The following is a 26,112-nucleotide window of genomic DNA, read 5'->3' as shown; positions in this document are numbered from 1 at the left end:
AGAAGAAGTAGGAGAAGCAACCCAGGGCAGGGGACAGAGGATGCTGCCTGGGGAGGCCAGTGCAGTGGCACTGAGGGTGGAGCTGGATCTCGTCAGGCAGAGGACACGGGGAGGCAGTGGCCATGCATTCCAGGCCAAGGCACAGCACAGGCCCAGCAAGGAGGTGTGAGAAGGCATAGTGGGCAGCGTGGAATGGCTGCAATGGATAAGATTGGACGGAAGGTAGGACCCTGTGGGCAGGAGGTCAGGAGAGGGAGCAGGTGTGCCACTGCCACTCTTTCTGCCCGCACAGGTAAAGCAAATGAAATTGAAGGACTCGCGCATCAAGCTGATGAGTGAGATCCTGAATGGCATCAAGGTGCTGAAGCTGTACGCCTGGGAACCCAGCTTCCTGAAGCAGGTGGAGGGCATCAGGCAGGGTGAGCTCCAGCTGCTGCGCACGGCGGCCTACCTCCACGCCATATCCACCTTCACCTGGATGTGTACCCCCTTCCTGGTGAGGCTCGGCACTGGGCTGGGCCCCTGCCTCCAGGGTTCTAGGTGCCCAGGCATGGCCGGGGCTCAGTGGACTCCACCCTGACACCACCCCCGTGCTGCTCAGGTGACCCTAATCACTCTCTGGGTGTACGTGTATGTGGACCCAAACAATGTGCTGGACGCCGAGAAGGCCTTCGTGTCTGTGTCCTTGTTTGATATCTTAAGACTTCCCCTCAACATGCTGCCCCAGTTAATCAGCAACCTGACTCAGGTAACCCTGGGGAGGGCTGGGGGCTCTTCTGGAGTTGGAACAGGTTGTTGGGGTCAGGGAAGGGTCATTTAGGGCAAGGGATAATCAGGGGGAGTTGCTGGATTCAGGGAAGGTCGCTAGCATTATGAAGAGCTATTCAAGGTTGAACGAGGTCATTAAGGTCAGGGGTCAATTGGAGTCACAGGTGGTCAGGTCAGGTCTCTAGAAACCTGAGTTCTGTAGATAGCCTCCTGTTACCAGCCTGGACTTTCTCTTCGGGCAGTGGGAGCCGTGGAAGACTCAGTCGTGGGAGGGACGCCAGTGCTAGCGTCTGGGCCCTCAGGGGGTCCTGCCTAGCCCAGGACGCTGGGGACAGGGTGCGGGTAGGGGTTGGGGGTTGCGAAAGTACAATCTCTAGGGCTGACTCACATCCTCCTGCAGGCCAGTGTGTCTCTGAAACGGATCCAGCAATTCCTGACTCAAGATGAACTGGACCCCCAGTGTGTGGAAAGAAAGACCATCTCCCCAGGTCTAGAGAGCCCCTGCCTGGGCTGCCTGCCTCAGTCCTAACCCCAGAAAAACCTCTGTTTCAAGCTTTTCCATTGTTCTCTCCTGACCCCTTTTCTTCTTCCTCTCTTCACATCTGCTTTGACTCTGTGACCTCCTTCTCCCTTTTCTGGGTTCTCTGCTCTCCTCTGCCCTTCCCCACAGGGCTCCCCACATCCCTTTCTTCCTCCCTTCTCCCAAGGATCCCTTCCCCATGGCCCAGGCTCATCCCCTGTCCTCCTTTCCCCTGCCCCCCAGCCTCCCTGCCGGCTACCCCATCCCTTGGGCTCCCTGCCTGACCCTGCCCACCTTGGTCCTCTCAGGCTATGCCATCACCATACACAGTGGCACCTTCACCTGGGCCCAGGACCTGCCCCCCACCCTGCACAGGTACCAGCTTCTCCCACTACCTTCCCAGCTGCCCACAGTGGGCCGGAAGTTCAGATCAATAGCAGCACCCTGCAAAGCCTTTGACCAAGAATGCAGGAAGAGCTTCAGCTTGCGAGGGTGGTGTCTGGAAGGGAGGAGGGCTTGGTTCTCCAGGTGGAGGGTTGGAGACCAAAATCCTGATCCCTGCCTCTAACTGGACTCCTGGGGTCCTTGCCCCCAGCCTAGACATCCAGGTCCCGAAAGGGGCACTGGTGGCCGTGGTGGGGCCTGTGGGCTGTGGGAAGTCCTCCCTGGTGTCTGCCCTGCTGGGAGAGATGGAGAAGCTAGAAGGCAAAGTGCACATGAAGGTGAGAGAGGCAGGGGTTCCTGGGCAGGGTGTGGGGCTCAGCCAGGCCTTGGGCAAGCCCCGAGGTAAATTTCTCCTGTGGCCAGGGCTCTGTGGCCTACGTGCCCCAGCAGGCATGGATCCAGAACTGCACTCTTCAGGAAAACGTGCTTTTCGGCCAAGCCCTGAACCCCAAGCGCTACCAGCAGGCTCTGGAGGCCTGTGCCTTGCTAGCTGACCTGGAGATGCTGCCTGGTGGGGACCAGACAGAGATTGGAGAGAAGGTACGGAGTCTTCTTCTATCCCTAAGGGGCTAGTCCACAGAGCTGCCTGCCTCAACCTAGCCCAGGTCCATATATTCATCCCTTCATTCACACACTGGTGTAACGTTATACTCAACTCTGTGCCAGGCACTGAGGAAACAGATCTATTAGCAAATCTGTTTAGTGAACAAGTAGGGGCTACTGAATATTCTAGGAGCCAGGCTGAAGGCCTGTGCAGGGTACAGAGAGGGCACAGCAGGGAGCCTACATAAGGAAGAGCATCACTTTTTTTTTCCTTTCTGAGATAAGGCCTCACTCTGTTACCCAGGATGGAGTGCTGTGGTGAGATCATGGCACGCTGCAGCTTGGAACTCCTGGGCTCCAGCGATCCTTTAGCCTCAGCCTCCCGAGTAGCTGGGACCACAGGCACATGCCACCATACCCAGCTAAATTTTAATTTTTTTTTTTTTAGAGACAGCATCTTGCCATGTCGCCCAGGCTGGCCTTGAACTCCTGGGCTCAGGAGATCCTTCCACCTTGGCCTGCCAGAGTACTGGGATTACAGGCATCAGCTGCTGCACCTGGCTGAGCATCACTTTTTTTTTTCTAGACAGAGCCTTGCTCTGTCACCCAGGCTGGAGTGCAGTGGTGCGATCATGGCTCACTGCAACCTCCACCTCCCGGGTTCAAGCAATTCTCATGTCTCAGCCACCCGAGTAGCTGGGATTACAGGTGTGCACCCCCACACTTGGCTAATTATTGTATTTTTAGTAGAGACGGGGTTTTGCCATGATGGCCGGTCTGGTCTTGAACTCCTGGCTTCAAGTGATTCCCCTGCCTCAGCCTCTCAAAGTACTGGAATTACAGGTATGAACACCACGCCCAGCCTTGAGCATCACTTTTGAGCTCAATTTTAACAACTGAGGATGAGTTGCTTATCATTTATCTATTCATTCATTCACCATATACTTATAAAGCACCCACTCTATTCTGGGGAATAGTATACAGTAGTGAATACTAAAATACCAGGCTAAAATCTCTACCTTCATATAGCTCACATTCTTGTGGCAGGAAGAGATAATAAGAAAGATAAGTAAGTACAATATATAATATGTCAGATAAATGCTCAGTGGGAAAAATAAAGCAGGGAAGGAATACAGGAATGCCCGCAGGGTTAAATTATTGAGGTAGCTTAGGAAATCCTCACTGAGAATCAGAGAACTCTTTAACAAAGAGACCGAGTGAGCCTCGTCAGGAGCCAGGAAGCTCTGTCTGGGGCCACGGAACCCTATGTGGGATCTTGGAGTTCTCTGGCATGACTGGGGGTTGGGAAATGGAGGAAAAGATAAGGAGAGGCAGAACCCTGATTACCTTAGTTAAGATTTTGGCCTTTACTCTAAAAAACGTGGAACATTGGGGAAAGTTTGGGACTTTGCTTTTTAATTATTTTTAACTGTGGTAAAACACACATAACATAAAATATATCATCTTGCCAGGCATGGTGGCTCCCAGTACTCTGGGAGGCTGAGGCGGGTGTATCATTTGAGGTCAGGAGTTCAAGGCCAGCCTGGCTAACATGATAAAACCCTATCTCTACTAGAAATACAAAAAAATTAGCCAAGTGTGATGGCACGTGCCTGTAGTCCCAGCTACTCAGGAGGCTGAGGCAGGAGAATTGCATAAGCCCAGGAGGCAGAGGTTGCAGTGAACTGAGATTGATTGTATCACTGCATTCAAGCCGGGGTGACAGAGCGAGACTCTGTCTCAGGAAAAAAAAAAAAAAGTAATCATTTTTCAGCGTGCAGTTCAACAGTGTTAAGTATATTTACATTGCTGTGCAACCAATCTCCAGAACCCTTTCATCTTGCAAAACTAAAACTGCATCTACTAGGCAACTCCTCATTCCCCACTGCCTCTAGCCCCAGTAACCACCATTCTATTTTCTCTTCTAGGAATTTGACTATTTAGTATCTTAGTCCATTTTCTATTGCTTATAAGAGAATGCCTGAAACTAGGTAATTTATAAAGAAAAGAAATGTATTTTGTGCAGTTATGGAGACTGAGGAGTCCACGGTCCAGGGGCTGCCTCTGGAGAGGGCCTCTTGTTAGCGGGGCGTCTGCAGAGTCCCAAGGCCACACAGAGCATCCCATGGCAAGGGGACCAAGCATGCTAGCTCAGGTCTCTCTTCCTTCCTTTCTTTCTTTTTTTTTTTTTTTTTTTTTTTGAGACAAGGCCTCACTCTGTTGCCCAGACTGTAGACTGGAGTGCAGAGCATGATCTTGGCTCACTGCAACCTCCGCCTCCCGGGTTCAAACAATTCTCCTGCCTTAGCCCCCCGAATAGCTGGGATTACAGGTGCGTGCAACTACAGCCCGATTAATTTTTGTATTTTTAGTAGAGACGGGTTTCACCATGTTGTCCATGCTGGTCTCGCACTCCTGACTTCAAATGATCCACCCACCTCAGCCTCCCAAATTGCTGGGATTACAGGCATGAGCCACCACGCTCGGCCTCAGGTTTCTCTTCCTTTCTTATAAAGCCACCAGTCCCATTCCCCCAGTAACCCATTCACACATCAACCTATTAATCCATAATGGATCAACCATTCATGAGGGCTCTGTTTTCATGACCTAATCACCTGGTAAACGCTTCCCCTCAATCCTGCCACACTGGGGGCTAAGTTTCAACATGAACTTTGGAAGGAACAAATATTTCAACCATATCACCTAGGTACTTCACGTAAGTGGAATCATCCAGCATTTGTCTTTTGGTGGCGGGCTTATTTCACTTAGCATAATGTCCTCAAGGCATAGCCATGTTGTAGCATGTGTCAGAATTTCTCTCCAAGTAAGACTGAATGATATTTCATTATATATATATATATATATATATGTATATACACACACACACACACACACACACATACACACACACATTTGGGTGTCCATTCATCCATAGATGGGTTGGGCAGAACACCAAGCTGGTCAGGATGGTGACCGATGGAGCAGAATGGCCTCACCTACCCCAGGAGGACTTACCCTTTACCTCTGTCCCTCACACATTGCAGGGACAGACTAGGCCCCATGTGAAATACAGATTCAGAAGTCTGCTGTTCTGGCCAGGCACAGTGGCTCACACCTGTAATCCCAGCACTTTACTTTGGGAGGCTGAGGTGGGCCGATTGCTTGAGCTCAGGAGCTCGAGGCTAGCCTGAGCAACATACGGAGATTCTGTCTCTATAAAAAATAAAACATTTTAGTCAGTAGCCAGGCATGGTGGTCCTGCAATCAATCCTAGCTACTCGGGAGGCTGAGGCGTAAGAATTGCTCAAACTCGAGAGGCAGAGGTTGCAGTGAGCCGTGATCACACCACTGCACTCCAGCCTGGGCGACAGAGTGAGACTCCATCTCAGAAAACAAGCAACAAACAAAAAAATCTGCCATCCCAAATAACAGTGCACAGGCCATTGTCTCCCTGTGCCTGTCTGACCCCATTTTTCCCACCCCCCGCCTCCCTCCAGGGCATTAACCTGTCTGGGGGCCAGCGGCAGCGGGTCAGTCTGGCTCGAGCTGTGTACAGTGATGCCGATATTTTCTTGCTGGATGACCCACTGTCCGCGGTGGACTCTCATGTGGCCAAGCACATCTTTGACCACGTCATCGGGCCAGAAGGTGTGCTGGCAGGCAAGGTGAGGCCTGCCGGAGGCTAAGGGGGCTAAGGTGAGATCTGAGGCCCGAAGAGAGAGCTGGTGAGACGCTGAGGGGTTTGGATGCGACCTGGAGGTGTCGGGGTGAGGTGCGAGAAGTGGGTATGTGGGTTGGGCATCAGGAGAAACCTGTGGGGACAGCTCCCCCACCTGCGAGGTTCTCAGCAGCCTGTGGCGAGCACAGGGTGAGTCACCCATGTGCTTGTCCAAGCTCCCTGGCACATGGGCACACCTCACACTCACTCTGTGGCTCCGTGCCTGTGCTGGGGATGTGTGCGAGGGTGGTAGGGGTGACAGCCTGCTGCCTTCTCCCCAGACGCGAGTGCTGGTGACGCACGGCATTAGCTTCCTGCCCCAGACAGACTTCATCATCGTGCTAGCTGATGGACAGGTGTCTGAGATGGGCCCCTACCCAGCCCTGCTGCAGCGCAATGGCTCCTTTGCCAACTTTCTCCACAACTACGCCCCCGATGAGGACCAGCACCTGGAGGACAGCTGGATCGGTATCTGCTGTCCTGGGCTCTCTGATTCCTGTGCCTTCCCAGCATCCCTTCTGTCTGGGGTCTCTGAGTGTGTCTAGACTGGCCTAGTGTCGTGCCAGGCAGGTTCTGGGAAACTTGGGCCATGTGTGTGACAGTCACCAGAGGGAAAGTAGACTAGACATAGTCGAGTCCCACTGCCTCCTCCACCCTAACTGTGGGAACTCAGATCCTCAGCTCCGGTCTCAAAGCCTGTTTTCTTTCTTTCTTTTTCTTTTTCTTTTCTTTTTCTTTTATTTTTTTGAGACGGAGTCTCACTCTGTCACCCAGGCTGAAGTGCAGTGGCGCAATCTCAGCTCACTGCAACCTCTGCCTCCCAGGTTCAAGTGATTCTCCTGCCTCAGGCTCCCGAGTAGCTGGGACTACAGGCATGCGCCACCACACCTGGCTAAACTTTTGTATTTTTAATAGAGGCAGGGTTTCACCATGTTGGCCAGGATGGTCTTGATTTCTTGACCTCATGATCTGCCCGCCTTGGCCTCTCAAAGTGCTGGGATTACAGGTGTGAGCCACCTTGCCCGATCTCAGAGCCTGTTTTCCATCTGTTGAAAGCATAGGAGGGCCCAGGCCCAGCTTGTGTAGCAAGGCTGCTTCATGGATAAATAGTTTGGCAAGTCTGCAAGTGCTTGGCACAGCCATTTATTTATCAACCAAAATTTATTGGACAATCACTATATCCAGGCACTGTTCCAGACACTAAGATATAGCAGTGAGCTAACAAAAAAAATTACAGTCCTCAGGAAGCTTGTTGAAGTCTCTGGCTCACAACATGCCCCTGGCTCCTTGTTGCCCAGACCTAGTTCCGCAGCCCCCAATTCTGGATTGGCTCACAGACCTTTCCTGGGCTTTCTTGCACATGGGTATATGTACAGCCAACGTGCCTTGAGCATTTACCAAGTGCTGTGCCTCTTGCTCACACACTAGACACATTTTCTTTTAAGCCTACAGCCTACAGTCATGCAGATTTTTTTTTTTTCCTTTTTTTTTTTTTTTTTTTTTCCACTCTGTTGCCCAGGCTGGAGTGCAGTGGTACGATCTTGGTTCACTGCAACCTTTGCCTCCTGGGTTCACGCCATTCTCCTGCCTCAGCTTCCTAAGTAGCTGGGATTACAGGCACCCACCACCACACCCGGCTAATTTTTGTAATTTTAGTAGAGACGGGGTTTCACCATGTTGGCCAGGCTGGTCTGAATCTCCTGACCTCGTGAGCTGCCTGCCTCAGCCTCCTCAAGTGCTGGGATTAGAGGCGTGAACCACCACACCCAGCCAAGGACGTGGGTTTTAAGCTCGGCCAGTCTGACTCCAGAGCCCAAGTTCCTAACCCTTGTATTTGAGTCCCTTTCTTCATAATTTGTGAAGAGAAGTTTTTCTTGTTGCCTAACCCAAGTCTTTCTTGTTGCCCTTTCAATCCCCCTCATTTTATTTTCATGCTTGTCCATTGAGCCCCTTTCATTAGAGTGGGGAATGGGAGATGCCAGGGGCTTGCAGGGAGAACTAGCTGAACTCTCTCCTTCCTCCAACCCCACTGCAGCGCTGGAAGGTGCGGAGGATAATGAGGCACTGCTGATTGAAGACACACTCAGCAACCACACGGATCTGACAGACAGTGATCCAGTCACCTATGCGGTCCAGAAGCAGTTTATGAGGTGAGCTCCCGAGAGCCCCCAGCCCTCCAGGAGGCTGTATCGGGGCTCCCCAAGCCCTGCCAGGTGGGGTACAGGTTTCTCCCTGACACTCCCAGCCTCTGTCCTGGGGGGTGCCTGAGGCCCCCTCCCTGGGCCTGACCAGCTGCCTCCACAGACAGCTGAGTGCCCTGTCATCGGATGGGGAGGGACAGGGTCAGCCTACACCCCGGAGGCGCCTGGGTCCATCAGAGAAGGTGCGGGTGACAGAGGCGAAGGCACATGGGGTACTGACCCAGAAGGAGAAAGCAGAGATTGGCACTGTGAGTCGGTGGGGCAAGAGTGGCTGGAGGGGATGGACAGGCAGGCCCCAGCAGCCCCAGGGTTTATGGAGTCTCCTGTCCCTGACTGCCATGGCTGCTCCCTATAGGTGGAGCTGAGTGTGTTCCGGGATTATGCCAAGGCTGTGGGGCTCTGTACCACACTGGCCATTTGTCTCCTGTATGTGGGCCAAAGTGCGGCTGCCATTGGAGCCAATGTGTGGCTCAGTGCCTGGACGAATGATGCCATGGTGGACAATAGACAGAACAGCACTTCCCTGAGGCTGGGCGTCTATGCCACCTTAGGAATTCTGCAAGGTGAGCCTGCGGGGGTGTCCAGAAGGGGCTCCAATATCCCTTCTTCTCTGGGCTGCCAGGCGCACCAAACCATGCCCTTGCATCCAAGCCCCCCTAACCCACTCTGGTCAACCCATGTCTCTGATTCTGCCCCTTTGTGCCCGCTCAATAGTCTAGGTGAGCCAGTGCCCTCTGCCTTCTCCAACAGGGCTCCTAGTGATGCTGTCAGCCATGGCCATGGCAGCGGGTGGCATCCAGGCTGCCCGTGTGTTGCACCAGGCACTGCTGCACAACAAGATACGCTCGCCACAGTCCTTCTTTGACACCACACCCTCAGGCCGCATCCTGAACCGCTTCTCCAAGGACATCTACATCATTGATGAACTTCTGGCCCCTGTCATCCTTATGCTGCTCAATTCCTTCTTCAATGCCATCTCCACTCTTGTGGTCATCGTGGCCAGCACGCCGCTCTTTACTGTGGTCATCCTGCCCTTGGCTGTGCTCTACACTTTGGTGCAGGTGTGGGGTGGGCGTGATTCCAGTGTGGGTGTGGTGCTGGTGTGGGGCGGGGCATCCACATGGGCAGGGGCAACAGGGTTGGGACCCTTCAGGCCACCAGCATTACAGGGTTTTGTTAGGGGCAGTCATTGCTTAACATTTATGTTAGGGGAGCTATTACTTAACCTCTTTGAAACTAATTTGCCTCACCTGTAAAATAGAATGACTCATAGACCTTCCTCATGGAGTTGGTGAGAGAATAAAATGAAATAGTTATACATTGTAGCTGGCACTGGGACTTTCCTGTTGGCTTTTTTTTTTTTTTTGAGATGGAGTCTCGCTCTGTCGCTCAGGCTGGAGTGCAGCTGCACAATCTTGGCTCACTGCAACCTCTGCCTCCCGGGTTCAAGCAATTCTCCTGTTTCAGCCTCCCAAGTAGCTGGGATTACAGGCACGCACCACCACGCCCAGCAAATTTTTTTTTTTTTTTTTTTTTTTTGAGACGGAGTCTCCCTCTGTGGCCCAGGCTGGAGTGCAGTGGCCGGATCTCAGCTCACTGCAAGCTCCACCTCCCGGGTTCACGCCGTTCTCCTGCCTTAGCCTCCCGAGTAGCTGGGACTACAGGCGCCCGCCACCTCGTCCGGCTAGTTTTTTGTATTTTTTAGTAGACACGGGGTTTCACCATGTTAGCCAGGATGGTCTCGATCTCCTGACCTCGTGATGCACCCATTTCGGCCTCCCAAAGTGCTGGGATTACAGGCTTGAGCCACCGCGCCCGGCCCCAAATTTTTGTAGTTTTAGTAGCGATGGAGTTTTTTATGTTGGCCAGGCTAGTCTTGAACTCCTGACCTCAAGTGAATCCGCCCGCCTCAGCCTCACGAAGTGTTGGGATTACAGGTGGGAGCCACCATGCCTGGCCTTCCTGTTGGCTGTGTTTTTTTGATGAAACATTGTCAACAGTTTGGGACACGTTATCCTTTCCTTCCTTTTACACATATCTAAACATACATGTATGCATGTGTTTAACATAGATGAGGTGATACAGCTACTGTAAAAGGCCTTTGCAGACACTGAACTCCTGTTCTGTAATGAATTAGTCAGTTGCCGGGGACAGATGCTCAACACCTGGGTACAGCGACCATGCTGTAGGCTGTGCTCTGTGCTGGGCTAGGGGAGGATCAGATAGAGATCCTGTATAGTCCTCGATATACAGGACTATAGGCCACGGAGGAGAGGATGGAAACTGGAGGCAGAGCAGTGTTGTTGTGGGGTTGAAGCAGAGACAGTCAGAGGGAAGGCATGAATGACACATCAAGGCCGCAAGTCTTGGGTCCTTGGAAGTGGGGGAAGACAGTGATGTCTCGTGGTGGGAGTGAGGCTGGCTGGGAGGACTCATCTGAAAATGGATGAGTTCAGAGACAGGCAGGACTGAGTTGGGGATTCCATGGCCCTGACCCCAAACTCCTTCTCCCTCCATCAGCGCTTCTATGTAGCCACATCACGGCAACTGAAACGGCTGGAATCAGTCAGCCGCTCACCTATCTACTCCCACTTTTCGGAGACAGTGACTGGTGCCAGTGTCATCCGGGCCTACAACCGCAGCCGGGACTTTGAGGCCATCAGTGATACTAAGGTGGATGCCAACCAGAAAAGCTGCTACCCCTACATCATCTCCAACCGGTCAGAAGCCGCCTCCCTCACTCCCTGCTCCTCCAGGAATTCCCAGCAGGCTCTCTGGTGTTCAGCGTCCTTGTCCCTCCTTTCCTCTAAGCAGAAAACTGGCCCCTCCCTGCCCCTGCCCCATTTCCTCCTCATCTGATCCCTCACAGGTGGCTGAGCGTCGGAGTGGAGTTTGTGGGGAACTGTGTGGTGCTCTTTGCTGCACTATTTGCTGTCATTGGGAGGAGCAGCCTGAACCCGGGGCTGGTGGGCCTTTCCGTGTCCTACTCCTTGCAGGTATGAATGACCTGGACTCCATGGCAGGGCCACCAGTGGGACAGATACCACACAGGTGTTCCAGGCATCTCCCGAGTGCCCCTCCCTGCTCAGTATGGGCACCAGCCACAGGGTCTGCTCTCAGGGACTGTGTGAGAAAAAAAAAAGAAAAAAGAAAAAAAAATCACTGAGTTGACAAGTTTATAACCACACACAACAGCTGGATGTTCCTGCTTTTCTTCCCCAAGAAGCCCATGTTCTCATATTCAGAAATAATTCTTTTGAATAATCTCTGTCCTCAAACCCCACATCTCCCTCCTGCTCAGCCATCGACCTTGCCTGACACCTCACACGCCAGCTGGAGAGACCCCCGGCAGCAGGCCATCGTGCTTCAGGCTAAGCAGGTCTTTGTGGCTGGAGGAACAAAAGATTTTAAAAGCCCAGAAGGGGGACTGGCCGCAGTGGCTCACACCTGTAATCCCAGCACTTTGGGAGGCTGAGATGGGTGGATCACCTGAGGCCACGAGTTCCAGACCAGCCTGGCCAACATGGTGAAACTTCATCTTTACTTAAATACAAAAATTAGCCAGCCATGGTGGCAGGCATCTGTAATCCCAGCTACTCGGGAGGCTGAGGCAGGAGAATCGCTTGAACCTGGGAGGCAGAGGTTGCAGTGAGCCAAGATCATGCCACTGTACTCCAGCCTGGGTGACAGAGCGAGACTCCATCTCAAGAGAAAAAAAAAAAAAAAGTGCAGAGGAGTTTTCTTGCTTTGGGGTGTTGTAGAAATGATCTTGGAGCTTAGCCCCAAAGGACAAACAGAATTTGTCTTGTCTCTGGGCAAGTTGTAGGCTCATGTGACAGGTCAGGACAGTGGAGGGCTGGCATACCCCTCACATTCACATGCTTGCAGAGAAAGTACACAGACGAGGTGACTGAAGCCTGGGTTGCAGGTCAGGCAGGTCATCCTGATGCCAGCTTGTACTGTCAAAGAGTCACCTAAATGCAAATGGAATTTTTGCAAAGCAGATCACATTGTTAATACCTCAGGTGGCTCAAATCTTGAACGCGCTGGCAAACAAAAAGCAATCCAGAAAGGTCAGTTTTCACAAGCGTCAGTGTGCATATGAATCAACTTGTTAAAATGTACATTTTGATTCAGTAGACCTAGGATGGGGCTCAGGACTCTGCATTTTGATCAAGACTCCTTGGTACGCAAAGTGTGGTCCATGAGCCAGTTGCATCAGCGTTCTCTGGGAGCTTGTTAGAAATGAAGAATCTCAGGTCCCAAGTCCCACCTCAGACTACGGAATCCGGCGTTGCATTTTAACAAGATTCTCTGGGAAGTCTTATACATATTAAAGTTTGAGAAACAGCAGACAAGGTGGTCCTTGGTTAATTCTGCACTGTCATCCATGGGCTAGGATCCCATTGATGGGCACATGATCCAGGAGTCTGAACTCCTCCCAAAGCCATTGTGGTGGGGAGGGGAGATCACCACACCTATAACCCGGTCTCTTTGGCCAGGTGACATTTGCTCTGAATTGGATGATACGAATGATGTCAGATTTGGAGTCTAACATCGTGGCTGTGGAGAGGGTCAAGGAGTACTCCAAGACAGAGACAGAGGTGGGTACTGGGATGAGCCTGGGACGGGGGAATCTGAAGTAGCTGGGGAAGAAAGCTTGGTGGCCCTCCCTCCCTAAACCTCAGGGCCAGCTGTGTATGCGACTCTTCATTCATTTATCCATTCACTCCTTACTGAGCATCAACCACCGCTCTGTGCTAGGAGGTGCAGAGAGATCAGAGTTGAGCAAGATGGTGTTTGCCCTCAGGTGATTCTGATTTGGTGGGAGGGGTAAGACCTATTGCAGGGCTTTGCAATGGATGACCAGAGCTCTGGTGTGGTGCACCCGGAGTGGGCAGATGAGGGAGATCCTTCGGCTAGGGTGACCAGGGCAGATGAGCTTAGATGAGAAGGATGGACAGGCCTTGATAGACTAGGTAAGATGGTGGGGTGGGCAGTGGGAAGGTGAGCATTCCAGCCAAACAGACCAGCCTGGGCAAAGTGGAGGTGGGGCAGCATGCCCTTTGTTGGGGAAAAGGAGTTGTCCCCTACTAGGGGTTCCAGACTTTTCTCCACCGCCCCCTCTCATGGTCACACCTCAGACCTCTTCATGCCCAGAAGCTGTAGCATCGGTGTCAAGTATCCCAACTTTGGCCCACGCTCCTATCCCTCCTTGTTCTCATATTCCAAGTCCCCCTCTGTCACAGCAGTCTGCCTTCACTGGGATCCCCAATCCCGTGACCCCCCTTTGTGTCTCTGTCCATCAGCTTCTCTGCCTTCACCTCCCTCCCCGGCCAGCCTAGAGTCTATGCTCCACCAACACAAATGCTCTCACCTGCCTCACCCTTCTCTCTCAGTTGTACTCACCTCCAAAACCCCACCCCTGCTGAGCCCACCAATCTGCCTTCTTCAAGCCTGCACCGAGCACTTAAAACCTTGCAGGAGACCAGGTGCAGTGGCTCATGCCTGTAATTCCAGCACTTGGGGAGGCCAAGGTGGATGGATCACTTGAGGTCAGGAGTTCAAAACCAGACTGGCCAACATGGTGAAACCCCATCTCTACTAAAAATACAAAAAAATAGCCAGGCGTGGTGGTACATACCTGTATTCCCAGCTACTTGGGAGTCTGAGGCAGGAGAATCACTTGAACCCAGGCGGTGGAGGTTGCAGTGAGCCAAGATTGCGCTACTACACCCCAGCCTGGATGACAAGAGTGAGACTCTGTCTAAAAAAAAAAAAAAAAAAAAAAAAAGCCTTGCAGGAGAAAAATCACTGAGTTGACAAGTATATAACCACACACCACGGCTGCATGTTCCTACTTTGCTTCCCCAAGAAGCCCGTGTTCTCACGTTCAGAAAAACATCTTTTGAATAATCTCTGTCCTCAAACCCCACATCTCCTTCCTGCTCAGCCGTCGACCTTTCCTGACACCTCCATGAAAAAGTAGGTTCTAAGATGTGAACTCCCTCAACCTTCCTGGCGCTCGGTCTTTAAATCCGCCTGTGTCTCCTTCACTGTCTTCTTCTTTTCACTTTTAGCAGGAATCATCCCTTCCTGTTTCAAAGTCCAGCCCCTCCATTTCTTCCCATGGCTGCTTAAGGACCTGGCTTCCTCAGTCCCACCCTCCATCTCCCGTCATTCTTGCTCCCTCTGTTGGACGCTTCCCATCCACATGCAAAAATATTCCATCGCATCTTCCATTCCAGACACACACGCAAACCCTCCCCCCTGCACTCCACTGCCCCATTTCTCTGTTCTCCTCTGTCGTGAAGCATGGTTTAAAGTATGGTCTCCACAAGCTCCATCCACTTCCTCATCAGCCTTGATCTCATCTGCCTCCTGCAGTCCTCTTTCTGGCCCTCGCTCCACAGAGACAGCTCCTCCAGTGACCTTCCTGGTTCCAAATCCAGGGGATGCTTTTCTGTTCTCATCTAATTCAACCTCTTAGCAACGTCCCAATAAAATGACCTCTCCCTTCTTCTTGGAGTCCTTGTGGATTCTGTGGCCTGCATTGCACCTGCCAGTCCACCTGCCTGACCCCAGCCTGGCTTCCCCAGGCATCACCCTCCAGCCCTTCACCCCTCACTCTCTGGGAGCTTCCAGTTCCCCCGCTTCATGTCTAGCAGCCCCGTTACTGCAGGGATACCCGTGCTCCTGTCTCTGTATCCTATACATGTCTGCCCTCCACCCCACGGCCCATTCTCTTCTCCAGTGCCTCCTCGCGAGACCAGTCTGCGCCTGCTGCTCTGCTTTTTCACCTCTGGCCACGAGGAGAACCTGCCTCGAAGCAGGGCTGGCTCCACGGGAACATAGCCTGAGCAGTCGCAGGGTCTCCATTCCCAGAAGAGCTGCGCGTTTAGAGTAATGCTCTGCCGTCAGCGCCTTGACATTCTCCATCATTCTTCAACAAGAAGCCTCAGGTTTTCATTTTGCACTGGGCCTCCCAAGTTATGTAGCCAGTCCTATCTCAAAGCCACCATCATCTTATGCCCTGCTAGTCTATTCTGCTTGTAGCAGCCAAGAGATTAAAAAAAAAAAAAAAAAAAAAAAAATCAGATCACGTCATTCTCTGTGTACAGCCCTCTAATGGCTTTGCATCTTAATCAGAGTTAAAAAAAAAAAAAAAAAAAAAAAAAAAAAAAAACATAGTGCTTACAATGGCCTGCAAGGCCCTACATGATGGGGCCACCACTGCCTCAGCCTCTTACCTCTCGCCTTTGCTGCTGTGCTCCAGAACACACCTAGAGCCATTTATGCCTGCTGTTTCCTCTGCTGGGCATGCCCTCCCTCCTGATATCCACTTGGCTTCCCTCACCTTCCCTCACCTCCTTCAGGTCTTTACTACAGTCTTTGCCTCCTCCAGGAAGCCTTCCCTGACCACCTTGGATAAAGCAGCAACACTAAGCACTTCTTGGCCCCTAGCACTCATCACTTCTTACATTGTATAGATTTGCTTATCTGTTTGTTGATTATATGCCTCCCTCTACTAGAACGTAAGTCTCATGAGGGTGAGGACTGTTTCAATGGGGATACCATTGTATCCCCACTGCCTGGCACTGGGCTGCCACCCTGTAACAATGAATGGGTAAAGGTAATAAGAGGGGGAGTTAGGGCAGGCAGGGAGGGCACTTCAAGGAATATAAGGTGTGGCACAGTGGCTCACACCTGTATTCCCAGGACTTTGGGAATCCTCCTAGGCAAGAGGATCCCTGGAGGCTAGGAGTTCGAGACCAGTCTGGTCAACACAGCAAGACAGTCTCTTCAGCGTTTCTCTTTAAAACATTAGCCAGGTGTGCTGACACTGGCCTGTAGTCCTATCTACTCAGGAGGCTGAGGCAGGAGGATGGCTTGAGCCCAGGAAGTCAAGGTTGCAGTGAGCTGTGATCGCACCACTGCACTCCAGCCTGAGTGACAGAATAAGGACTTGTCACAGAACAAAACAAGTTAGCCAGGCATGGTGGCATGTGCCTGTTGTAGTCCTAGCTACTAGGGAGGCTGAGGGAGGAGAATCACTGGAACCCAGGAGTTCAAGGCTGCAATGAACCATGATTGAGACCCTGTCTCTCAAAAATTAAAAAAGGAACACAGGCAAGCAGGGAGACTGGGAGGGGAAGGACAGGGGAGTGTTGGAGTAGATTTGTGGAGAATAAAGTTAGAGGGATAAAGGGGTCATTGAACACAAGGCTGAGCTATAGGGGTGCCAAGGACCCTCCCAGGGACCATAGTCGGGGAGGATTGAGGGGTCTTGGGGGAGAGAGACTGAAAGGTGAGAGAGGGCTGCACTGGGCAGGAGCTAATGCAACCCCATCTGCCCCTCCTGCCAGGCACCCTGGGTGGTGGAAGGCAGCCGCCCTCCCAAAGGTTGGCCCCCACGTGGGGAGGTGGAGTTCCGGAATTATTCTGTGCGCTACCGGCCGGGCCTAGATCTGGTGCTGAGAGACCTGAGTCTGCAAGTGCACGGTGGCGAGAAGGTACGTGTGTGATGGGCGGACCTGCATGTGTGTTCATGCCTGTGGACATGGCCACAGCCCTTGTGGGGAGCTTGGGTCTTTTGAGAGAGCAAGTGCTCCAGTCAGATGTTTGTTCGACCTCCAGGGGAGTCCTGGAGATGCGCCTGTGACCTCTCAGCTTCCCCCTGAGAGCCCTTTTCCTTCCCGTCCAGGTGGGGATTGTGGGCCGCACTGGGGCTGGCAAGTCCTCCATGACCCTCTGCCTGTTCCGCATCCTGGAGGCGGCAAAGGGTGAAATCCTCATCGACGGCCTCAATGTGGCAGACATCGGCCTCCATGACCTGCGCTCTCAGCTGACCATCATCCCGCAGGTACGAGCCTGGCATGGACTGGCCACACTCACCAACGGCCCTGGAGGCAGGCCCCACCCTGTTCTGTAGCTTGAGGATGGAGACTGGGACCCCAGTATCAGAGGCTTCAGCAGGTGGGGAGGGACAGACAGCACAGAGCAGAGCCACCAATGAGCCACCCCCAGATCTGGAAAGCTCAGACTTGCTCTGCCTAGTCAGGCCCTGTCCTTTGACCTCCTGGGCCAGCACATGGGGAAGGACCCCTCCAAGAACCCCATCCCCTGAGACTCTGTCCCGGTCTCTTTACCAGCTCTAATTACATTTCACTTTTTCTGTCTTCTCTGGGATGTTTTTTTTATGCCGAGTGGACACTCTGGAGTCAGATTAGTGGATCTGGTTCCCGCCTCAGCAGAGGTCTTCGTGATTGGCAAAGCTGAGGTTTATCACTCCCCCACAGGCAATTTTCTATCTCTTTGGCCATTGTCTCCTCTGGGGAGCTGGGGACAGAGTAGGAGTGCTGCCACCTTAATCCCTCTCTTCCTCCCTGGACCTGGGGCCCATGGCTCCTTATAGTGCCTAAGCTGCCTGCCTCTGAGGCCACGTTGTATCCCCAGGACCCCATCCTGTTCTCGGGGACCCTGCGCATGAACCTGGACCCCTTTGGCAGATACTCAGAGGAAGACATTTGGCAGGCCTTGGAGCTGTCCCACCTGCACACGTTTGTGAGCTCCCAGCCGGCAGGCCTGGACTTCCAGTGCTCTGAGGGCGGCGAGAATCTCAGGTAAACGCTGGGAGTGGAGAGGTCAGGAACTGCAGCCCTCCCCGGGGAACCCTGGCAGATGCTGGGAAACCTGACACCAATGACACAGAGATGAGGCCAGCCAGGATGTGCACAGGGCTGTCCTTTTGTATTGAGCATATTCTGTGTGCCCGGCACGGTGTATTGTCCCGCCGACTCCTCACACAAGCCCCAGCGGTGGTCCATGATCCCACTTCACTGATCAGGAAACTGAGGCTCAGAGATGGTAAACCTAAGTTGCACAGCTGGGAGAAGGCAGGTCTGGGATTTGAACCAGCTCTGGGAGAACCAGTTCAGTGAGGTTGCCGAGGCTGTGCTTGGGCTGGGGAGCATGGTTCTGGATGGAACCCATGGAGCAGGTGAGAAGAAGCCCTTTTCCCTCCAGAGCTTTCTTACAGCCCCAGATTTTATGTCCTCAGCCACTGGGCTGTGTATCGGAGGGGCCAGTAGTCACCTCTTACTGAGTCTAAAGGTTGGAGATACCTATACCTGTGCTAGCTGTGTGATTTGGGGCAAGTTGCTTAACCTCTCTGTGCCTGCTTTTCTTTCACTCTAAAAGGCAGATAATAACAGTCCATACCTCTGCATTATGCTGCCCAATAAAAACAATGCAAGCCGGCCGGGCGCGGTGGCTCAAGCCTGTAATCCCAGCACTTTGGGAGGCCGAGATGGGCGGATCACGAGGTCAGGAGATCGAGACCATCCTGGCTAACACGGTGAAACCCCGTCTCTACTAAGAAATACAAAAAATAGCCGGGCGAGGTGGCAGCGCCTGTAGTCCCAGCTACTCGGGAGGCTGAGGCCGGAGAATGGCGTGAACCCGGGAGGCGGAGCTTGCAGTGAGCTGAGATCCGGCCACTGCACTCCAGCCTGGGCTACAGAGCGAGACTCCGTCTCAAAAAAAAAAAAAAAAATGCAAGCCATGCATACGTAACTAATGTTTTTTTCTCATAGCCACACTTTTTAAAAAGGAAAAACAAGTGAAATAAACTATAATACTATATTTTATTTAGCCCAGTATATCTAAAATATTATTATTTCAACACATTATTGATATAAAAGTATTGGAAATATTTTGCGTTTTTTTCATACAAGTTTGAAATCCAGTGTGTATTTCACATTTACAGAATGTCTCAATTTGGACTAGTCACATTTCAAGTGCTAATAGCCACATGGGGCCAGTGGCTACCATCTGGACAGAGCAGTGTTAGGGTCAGTGTGATGACAGGAAAAGCGCTTCGCTTGGATGCGCTCCTGTGAAATGTCAGCTCTTCCCCTCCTCCCTTCCCTCCCTCTTCTCCTCCTCCTCCTCCCTATTTTCATTTTTATATTCAGTCCATACTCATGCAGCCTCCCCAGACCTCAAAAACTAAAACAAGGCCGGGCACAGTGGCTCACGCCTGTAATCCCAGCACTTTGGGAGGCCAAGGCAGGCGGATCACTTGAGGGCAGGAGTTCAAGACCAGCCTGGCCAACATGGTGAAACCCTATCTCTACTAAACACACAGAAATTAGCTAGGTGTGGTGGTGGGCACCAGCTATTTGAGACGCCGAGGCAGGAGAATCGCTTGAACCTTGGAGGCAAAGGTTGCAGTGAGCCAAGATCTTGCCACTGCACTCTAGTCTAGGCGACCGAGCAAGACTTGGTCTCAAGAAAAAAATAAACAAAACTTTACATTTGCCCAGCACTGAACAATATTGAAAGCACTCTGGCCTCCATTTTCTCCTTTAATCTTTACCGTGGTCCTGTGGGCCAGAAACGAGGCTCCACAGTTTGAAATGATTTCCCCGCAGCAGCTCAGCTGGTAAGAGGCAGAGCGGGGACTCTGGCTCTGTCCCAAACCTTTCCTTGCTGTATCAGTCACCTCCCTCACCTGGACAACTGGTGGGACTCCCTTGCCACCCAGGCAGCCCTTAAGACTAAATGGGCATCGTAACTGGCTCTCACTTCATAACCACGTGGGGGTGGCTGGTGGACAAACATGGTCTCTCCAGACCCTGTGCCCCATGACTATCTCTTGCTTGATCCATTCTTCTCACCTGCTTGCTCTTAACACTTCCCCCAGAGCATGCCCCACCCTGACACATGCCAGGATCAGAGACAGAAAGCAGCTCCCCTCCTCCCTCACTGAGCTTGTAGCCACTTTAAGTATAACCTGTGTCCTGTGCCAGTTCCACCATAAATCAGCCCTGAGTTCTATCCGGCGGCTCATTCTGCTGCCAAAACCTTCATTAGTTGCGGGAATGGGCCAGGGAAAGAGGTTGGACTTTACTCCGGCTGTGGTGACTCACGCCTTTGGGAAGGGCTGAGGTATTTGTCCTTGGATGTGCGGATGCTGCGGCCTCTGTGGTTGGGAACACAGCCTCATTTTGTCTGCTGGCTCTGGCTTCCACGGCAGGAGGCTGAAGGCGTGTGTCCTGCCCCTCCTTTACCTCCTCAGTGACCAGACACAAAGAGTCCCCGGGTCTTCCGCTGCCCTGCCCTTTTCTTGTCCCTGAAGCAGAGCCCTGGTCTGTATCTCCTATGGGGTGGGAGGTGACTGCCTGAATTGTGTGATATTAGGCTCAGCAAGATGGCATCATGTGGCCTATTTGCAAATATCCGAGAAGAGCCATGCAAGCATGTTCTTACTAAGGTGTAAATGACTGATAGAGTGAAGCAGAGAAACATCACGACACTAGTTGAAAAGCAAGGATGGGGAAGAAAGCACCGAGAGAGGAGGCCAAGGGTGCCAAGAGCAGACCAGGGATTTCACAATGCCTTTTAGCACTGGCTCGTTCCCCAAGCCCCTCATTATCCCAATGGTGTCCAGACCTCTGCTCCGTTCCAGAGGGCTGGGCTGTGGCAGAAATGGGAAAAGTCAGACAGAAAACCAGTCCTGGGCTGCTGAGGAGTGAAACAGGTCTGGGAATGAGGCCTGGAGGCAGGTGGGAGGCCCCTAGCTGGAAATGCCTACCTTCTCCACTCCCAGCGTGGGCCAGAGGCAGCTCGTGTGCCTGGCCCGAGCCCTGCTCCGCAAGAGCCGCATCCTGGTTTTAGACGAGGCCACAGCTGCCATCGACCTCGAGACTGACAACCTCATCCAGGCTACCATCCGCACCCAGTTTGATACCTGCACTGTCTTGACCATCGCACACCGGCTTAACACTATCATGGACTACACCAGGTGGGACATGGAAACCCGAGCAATGGGGAACTGGTGGGGCCACCTGGGGCATCAGGAGTGGGCAGGGCAGATTAGGATTATCGAACAAGGGAATGTTCCTGGGATTGCTAGGGCATGGTGGGCAGAGCAGAGTTTCCCGAGATCTAGATAAGGGGCAGACCAGAGTGGGGTGGCCTGGGCTCAGGGGTGGGGTATACAATGACATTTTCATTTATTTTTCTTCTTCTTCTTTTTTTTTTTTTTTTTTTTTTTTTTTTTTGAGACAGAGTTTTGCTCTATTGCCTAGGCTGGAGTGCAGTGGCTCACTGCAACCTCAGGCATGCACTACCACAGCCGGCTAATTTTTGTATTTTTAGTAGAGATGGTTTCACCATGTTGGCCAGGCTGGTCTCGAACTGCTGACCGCAAGTGATCCACTTGCCAAAGTGCTGGGATTACAGGTGTGAGTCACCACGCCCAGCACCAACAATAACATTTTCTAACACATGGGGAAGGGCACACTGGGCTCCACAGGCACTGCATTTGTGCGCAGGCCACTTGCATCCTGCCTCCTCCGTGAGGCGATGTAAAGGGAACTGGAGGCTTCATGCTGAGTCTCATCACTTCCTGAGAAACCTGCTGGCAGAGTGCCTGCATGTCCCTCACCTCATTGGTGTCTCACAGCCACTCTGGTTGTAGATAAGCAGCAGCTCAGGTAGCAGCTGGACCCTGACAGCACCATGAGGAGCTGAGCCTTGTGGGGAGAGCACTGTGTCTGAGCCAGAGGCTTCAGAGTCTCAGGCTGCTGTGTGACCCTGGGCAATTTGCAAAACTTTCTGAGCCTGTTTCAAATGAAAATGATGCTTCGTGGGATTGTCGTAGTCAATGAAGTCTGGGCACAGTGGCTCACATCTGTAAACCCAGCACTTTGGGAGCCCGAGGCAGGCGGATCATTTGCGGTCATAAGTTCAAGACCAGCCAGGTCAACATGGTGAAACCCCATCTCTACTAAAACTACAAACATTAGCCTCACATCGTGGCAGGGACCTGTAGTCCCAGCTGCTCAGGAGGGTGAGGCAGGAGAATCACTTGAACCCAGGAGGCAGAGGTTACGCCACTGCACTCTAGCCTGGGTGCAGAGCCAGACTCTGTCTCAAAAAAGCCAAAAGTCAATGAAAGGTATTTAAACTGCAGGTGATCCTGAGAAATGACAGTGTCCTCCCCAGCCCCTTGCTCTAATTCTTGCACTAGGCCCTCCAAGGATGAGGGAAGGGGCCATGCCCTCAGAAGCTTGTGGCTTCCTTGGAGAGGCAGACCACTCCCTCACTGTGCCAGATGTCAAGGTGTGGTGCTGGAGGTTGAGGAGAGAGGGCTGGGTGACTCAGAAGCCTCACGGGAGTGAACTGGCCCTGGCCTGGCAGGCTGCGCTCCCTAGAAACTAGAAGGGAAGAGGAGGCAGGAGGCTCAGAGAAGTTTCTTTTGAAGGAGTATAGTGGGAATAACCCAACAGGCCTTCATTTACTCAAGAAACACTTGCAGGATGGTGGGGTGGGGAGGGTGCCATGGACAGGGCGATGGGTCAGATCTTGTCTCTCTTGGAAGTGCCCCCATGTAGCCAGCAGTGTCTTGGGAGCCAAGCTGAGAATGCCTGATGCTACCCTCTGTCTGTTCCATCCCTCTCCTACCCTTACCCGCTACTCCCATTTAGGACCCCACTGGAAGAAGGGAGGGTGGGCAGCAAGTGCTGAGCCCTGGGTTTGGAGGAGGGACAGGGCTGGCCTCAGAGGACCTGTTCTCAGGCCTAACCAAAACTGTTTCATTCACCAGCAGCCCTAGGGTGGGGAGCTTGGATCGACCTTGGAGGTTGGGAGTTCATTCATTCTAGTGGAACAAGCAGAAATTAATCAAATAATGACGTGTAAATAGGACCCACAGGAAGGAAGCAAAGGCCTGTGTGTGCAGGCCAGAAAAAGGCTATCCACACAGGGTGGCCAGTGCACTTCCTCCTCTAAGGAAGGGATGCACCAGCCAAGCCTGAAAGAATGAGTTGGAGGATGGAGGTGAGGCAACAAGGTAGGGAGCGAGCTGAAAATTGCAGGCAAAGGATACAACACATGCCCCAAGGCAGGAGGGTACCGGAGGCTGGAGTGCATGGGAGGGAGGCAGTAGAACCAAGATGGGGGTGGAGAACAGTCTGCACTGTGCTGCACTTTGAGGACCATGGAAGAGCATTCAGTCCTTACCCAAAAGCAATCAAAAGCCACTGAAGACCTTGATTTTGGATTGGGGTTGGGATTGGGGGGCAGTGGCCAGGCAGTGATGTCACAGACACAGTCCTTCTCAGGACACATGTGGGAGAGCCCAGTAGGCTGAGAATCAGAATGCAGTCAGCCCCCTCCCATGGAGGAGCACTTCTCCAGGCTGGGGAGAGCCCTTTCCCCTCCTGCTGTACCCTGGTGGAGCCAGCCCACTGGCCTTGTACCAGGTGCACCCGGTGAGTGGTTGGTGGGAGATTCTAACCCCGGGCCCAGGCCTGGCTATTTGTGTGTGAGCTGGAGACCCACCGAGCAGCAGCAGCAGCAGCCGCAGCAGCCGCAGCAGCCGCAGCCGCCGCCGCCGCCAGATTTGCAGCCCAAGGCCCAGATTCCAGTGTCAGCCTTGCTGCAGCTGGTTTCCTGCTGTGTGCTTTTCTGAGCCGACACAAAGCAGATGGATGTGCACAGAGCCCAGCGCACAGGCCCGTGGCTCCCTGCGCACAGCCTGCTGAAGTCCTGTGACCCCGGCAAGGGGAAGGGCTCATTAGGGAAGGTTTTCAGAGCCCCAACTAGCAGAGATGAATAGGACCTGGTGTTTGATCCCAGAAACCGCTTCACTTGCCAGAACTAACAGAATGGCTAAAATAACCGGCCTTGCAAGCGTGCACATGTGGTGCGGCGGCTGTGCTGGGTGGGTTGGCATGTCACTGTGGGCCTGAGCAAGTACCCAGAAGAGCAGGATTAGACGATGTGACCAGGTCAGGGCTGATGGAAACCTGACCACTTCTCTCTTTTTTGATTAGGGTCCTGGTCCTGGACAAAGGAGTAGTAGCTGAATTTGATTCTCCAGCCAACCTCATTGCAGCTAGAGGCATCTTCTACGGGATGGCCAGAGATGCTGGACTTGCCTAAAATATATTCCTGGGATTTCCTCCTGGCCTTTCCTGGTTTTCATCAGGAAGGAAATGACACCAAATATGTCCACAGAATGGACTTGATGGCAAACATTGGGGGCACCTTAAGATTTTGCACCTGTAAAGCCTCACAGAGTAACTGTGCTGAATGCTTTAGATGACGAAACGAGCCCTAAGAGGTAAATGACATGCCTAAGGTCACAGCTAGTTTGAGACAGTTAGACCAGTCCCCAGTCTCCTGATTCCTAAACGAGTATTATTTGCATACTACACTGTTTTCAAATAACGATTTCATGAAATGACCTCTGTTCTCCCTCTGATTTTTCATATTTTCTAAAGTTTAGTTGCTGTTTTTTAATAAAAAGCTTTTTCCTCCTGGAATAGAAGACTGCGGCTGGGCCAGACCACCCCTAGGAATTCCGTCCTGTCCTCTGGGGTGCTGCCTGAATCCATTAAAAATGGAGTACTGATGAATAAAACGACATGGTCAACAATATATACACACTAGTCTTTTTGTGCTTGTTCACAAGGTTTGGGGATTAGGATCTTTGCAGGAGGCCAAGAGGAAGATTTTCTACACATGTACACGGTTGTAGTTACCTGAACTTCAGACCCAAGAGCTCTTGGCTGCAAATATTGCCTTCACGGCCAAAATTCCCTGGGTAATTGCCAGTAGTTCCTGCTCTGCTGTGCAGATATTGTAAAAGGTGAGAAAGGCCCTGAAATCTGACCTGGGGCCTCTTGGGAAAGCTGCTCTGAACACCTCCACGTTCATGTCATCCCTCAGCCCTCTACGCCTGTTTCTCTAGGGACTAAGAAGTACATGATGCTTTACTTCCTTGCTTATTTTGAAGTCTGTTCCAGACAGTTCCTATAACCAGTGAGGCCTCCAAGTCATTCATTTTCCTCAGTCCAGCCAAAGCTGAATGTGTGAGCACAAAGAAGCTGAGAGGCCACCTCCTGCCCAGAGAGAAGCCACCCACAGTCCCAGGTTGGCAGACAAGATGTGAGGGGTGAATTAAATTTGTTTTCTTGAGCGAGCCAACAAAGAGTTCCTTTTCTGCAGGTCAGAGTCCGCCTGGCACAGGCCTTCTATTTGGAATGGATCTCTTCTCCTTGTTCCTAAGTGTTCTGGTCTCCTGTCTCGCTCTCATTTCCCCTAACTTCGTCTTGGTAGGATGTGAGTGGGTGTGGGTGATGGTGGTTTTCTCCCCAACCCTAAATGGTTTGCAGTAGATACAGATGGAGGTGGATCCTCTGATTGGTTTTTTCTATATGCTCTGGGTCAGCTTGTACTGCAGGACCATTTGTTAAAGGTTAATCGCATTTTTTTGGCAGGCTGTTTCTGCCCAGGATGTTTATGAGTATATGGAAGATGACTTCCATCCCTGTGATAAAGCAAGGATGAAAGCACAAATGCCCAAATTATTCTGCCTCTCCGTGGTGCTAAGAGAAGGTCTCTGCTATGCTCTCTGATTTATTAGGCCAATTTGGCTTGACGTCTGCTTTGTGAGGTGCTAGCTGGCCTGAACCAACAGAAAAGCAGACTCATTCAGCATCATTCTCAGCTAAAGATCTGGAAGCGTAAGGCTGTGTTTCCTCTCCTGTCTTGGGATTTGCTTCTGAGCTCATTGAGGCCCTGACAGGTGCTGACAACCCAAAGGAGAGGCCCAATTGGGTAAAGTAAATAGGATAATCAAAAAATGTGGTTAATAGGGGATGACCTCCATCTAACTGGCTCAGCTACTCCAGGGAAATGAAGCCGACTGCTGTGAACTGGAAGGAAAGACACCACACAAAATATCCGTCCCCAGGTGCTACTGACAGGGTATGAGCGGGATGTATGAGCGGGATGTGGAGGAGGCTCAGGTGGAGAGAGGGCCCTTCTAATCTTCCTCCAGAGTGCCTGGTCTCTGGGACTGTCCAACAATTTGAACCCCCTATGATTAGAACTATAGTGCT

The 26,112-nt window shown here is 52.2% G+C and overlaps 2 protein-coding genes across 7 annotated transcripts in view; one reads left to right on the top strand and one right to left on the bottom strand.

The window, feature by feature from the left end:
* The window catches only part of ABCC3 (ATP binding cassette subfamily C member 3), a 57,578-nt gene extending 32,935 nt beyond the window's left edge, over positions 1-24,643 (top strand). The window contains exons 12-31 of the mRNA XM_050765038.1: positions 293-496; positions 602-748; positions 1,169-1,256; positions 1,597-1,663; positions 1,884-2,010; positions 2,096-2,272; positions 5,773-5,940; positions 6,275-6,461; positions 8,029-8,143; positions 8,298-8,442; positions 8,550-8,757; positions 8,945-9,255; positions 10,715-10,914; positions 11,064-11,190; positions 12,697-12,798; positions 16,561-16,707; positions 16,899-17,057; positions 17,651-17,817; positions 20,808-21,002; positions 24,040-24,643. Coding sequence (XP_050620995.1) covers positions 293-496; positions 602-748; positions 1,169-1,256; positions 1,597-1,663; positions 1,884-2,010; positions 2,096-2,272; positions 5,773-5,940; positions 6,275-6,461; positions 8,029-8,143; positions 8,298-8,442; positions 8,550-8,757; positions 8,945-9,255; positions 10,715-10,914; positions 11,064-11,190; positions 12,697-12,798; positions 16,561-16,707; positions 16,899-17,057; positions 17,651-17,817; positions 20,808-21,002; positions 24,040-24,148 — 3,150 coding nt within the window. The 3' untranslated portion in view covers positions 24,149-24,643. The remainder of the gene's footprint in view (positions 1-292; positions 497-601; positions 749-1,168; positions 1,257-1,596; positions 1,664-1,883; positions 2,011-2,095; positions 2,273-5,772; positions 5,941-6,274; positions 6,462-8,028; positions 8,144-8,297; positions 8,443-8,549; positions 8,758-8,944; positions 9,256-10,714; positions 10,915-11,063; positions 11,191-12,696; positions 12,799-16,560; positions 16,708-16,898; positions 17,058-17,650; positions 17,818-20,807; positions 21,003-24,039) is intronic.
* Positions 1-26,112, bottom strand: part of MRPL27 (mitochondrial ribosomal protein L27) — a 464,439-nt gene that overhangs the window by 294,763 nt on the left and 143,564 nt on the right. The window contains exon 1 of one of the 6 annotated variants that reach the window (XM_050765108.1): positions 26,087-26,096. The exons of 2 other annotated variants lie outside the window; for them this stretch is intronic. The gene's annotated coding sequence lies outside the window, so the exon portion shown is untranslated. Of the gene's footprint in view, positions 1-1,523; positions 1,534-7,906; positions 7,917-14,841; positions 14,852-26,086; positions 26,097-26,112 lie in introns of those variants that run through there. 3 more of the 6 variants (XM_050765133.1, XM_050765110.1, XM_050765121.1) reach the window with 3 other exon arrangements.

This window comes from Macaca thibetana, chromosome 16, assembly GCF_024542745.1.
Source record: "Macaca thibetana thibetana isolate TM-01 chromosome 16, ASM2454274v1, whole genome shotgun sequence".
Classification (NCBI taxonomy): Eukaryota; Metazoa; Chordata; class Mammalia; order Primates; family Cercopithecidae; genus Macaca; species Macaca thibetana.
The sequence above is the reverse complement of the archived record's forward strand: the minus strand, read 5'-3'. Positions and strand labels throughout refer to the sequence as shown.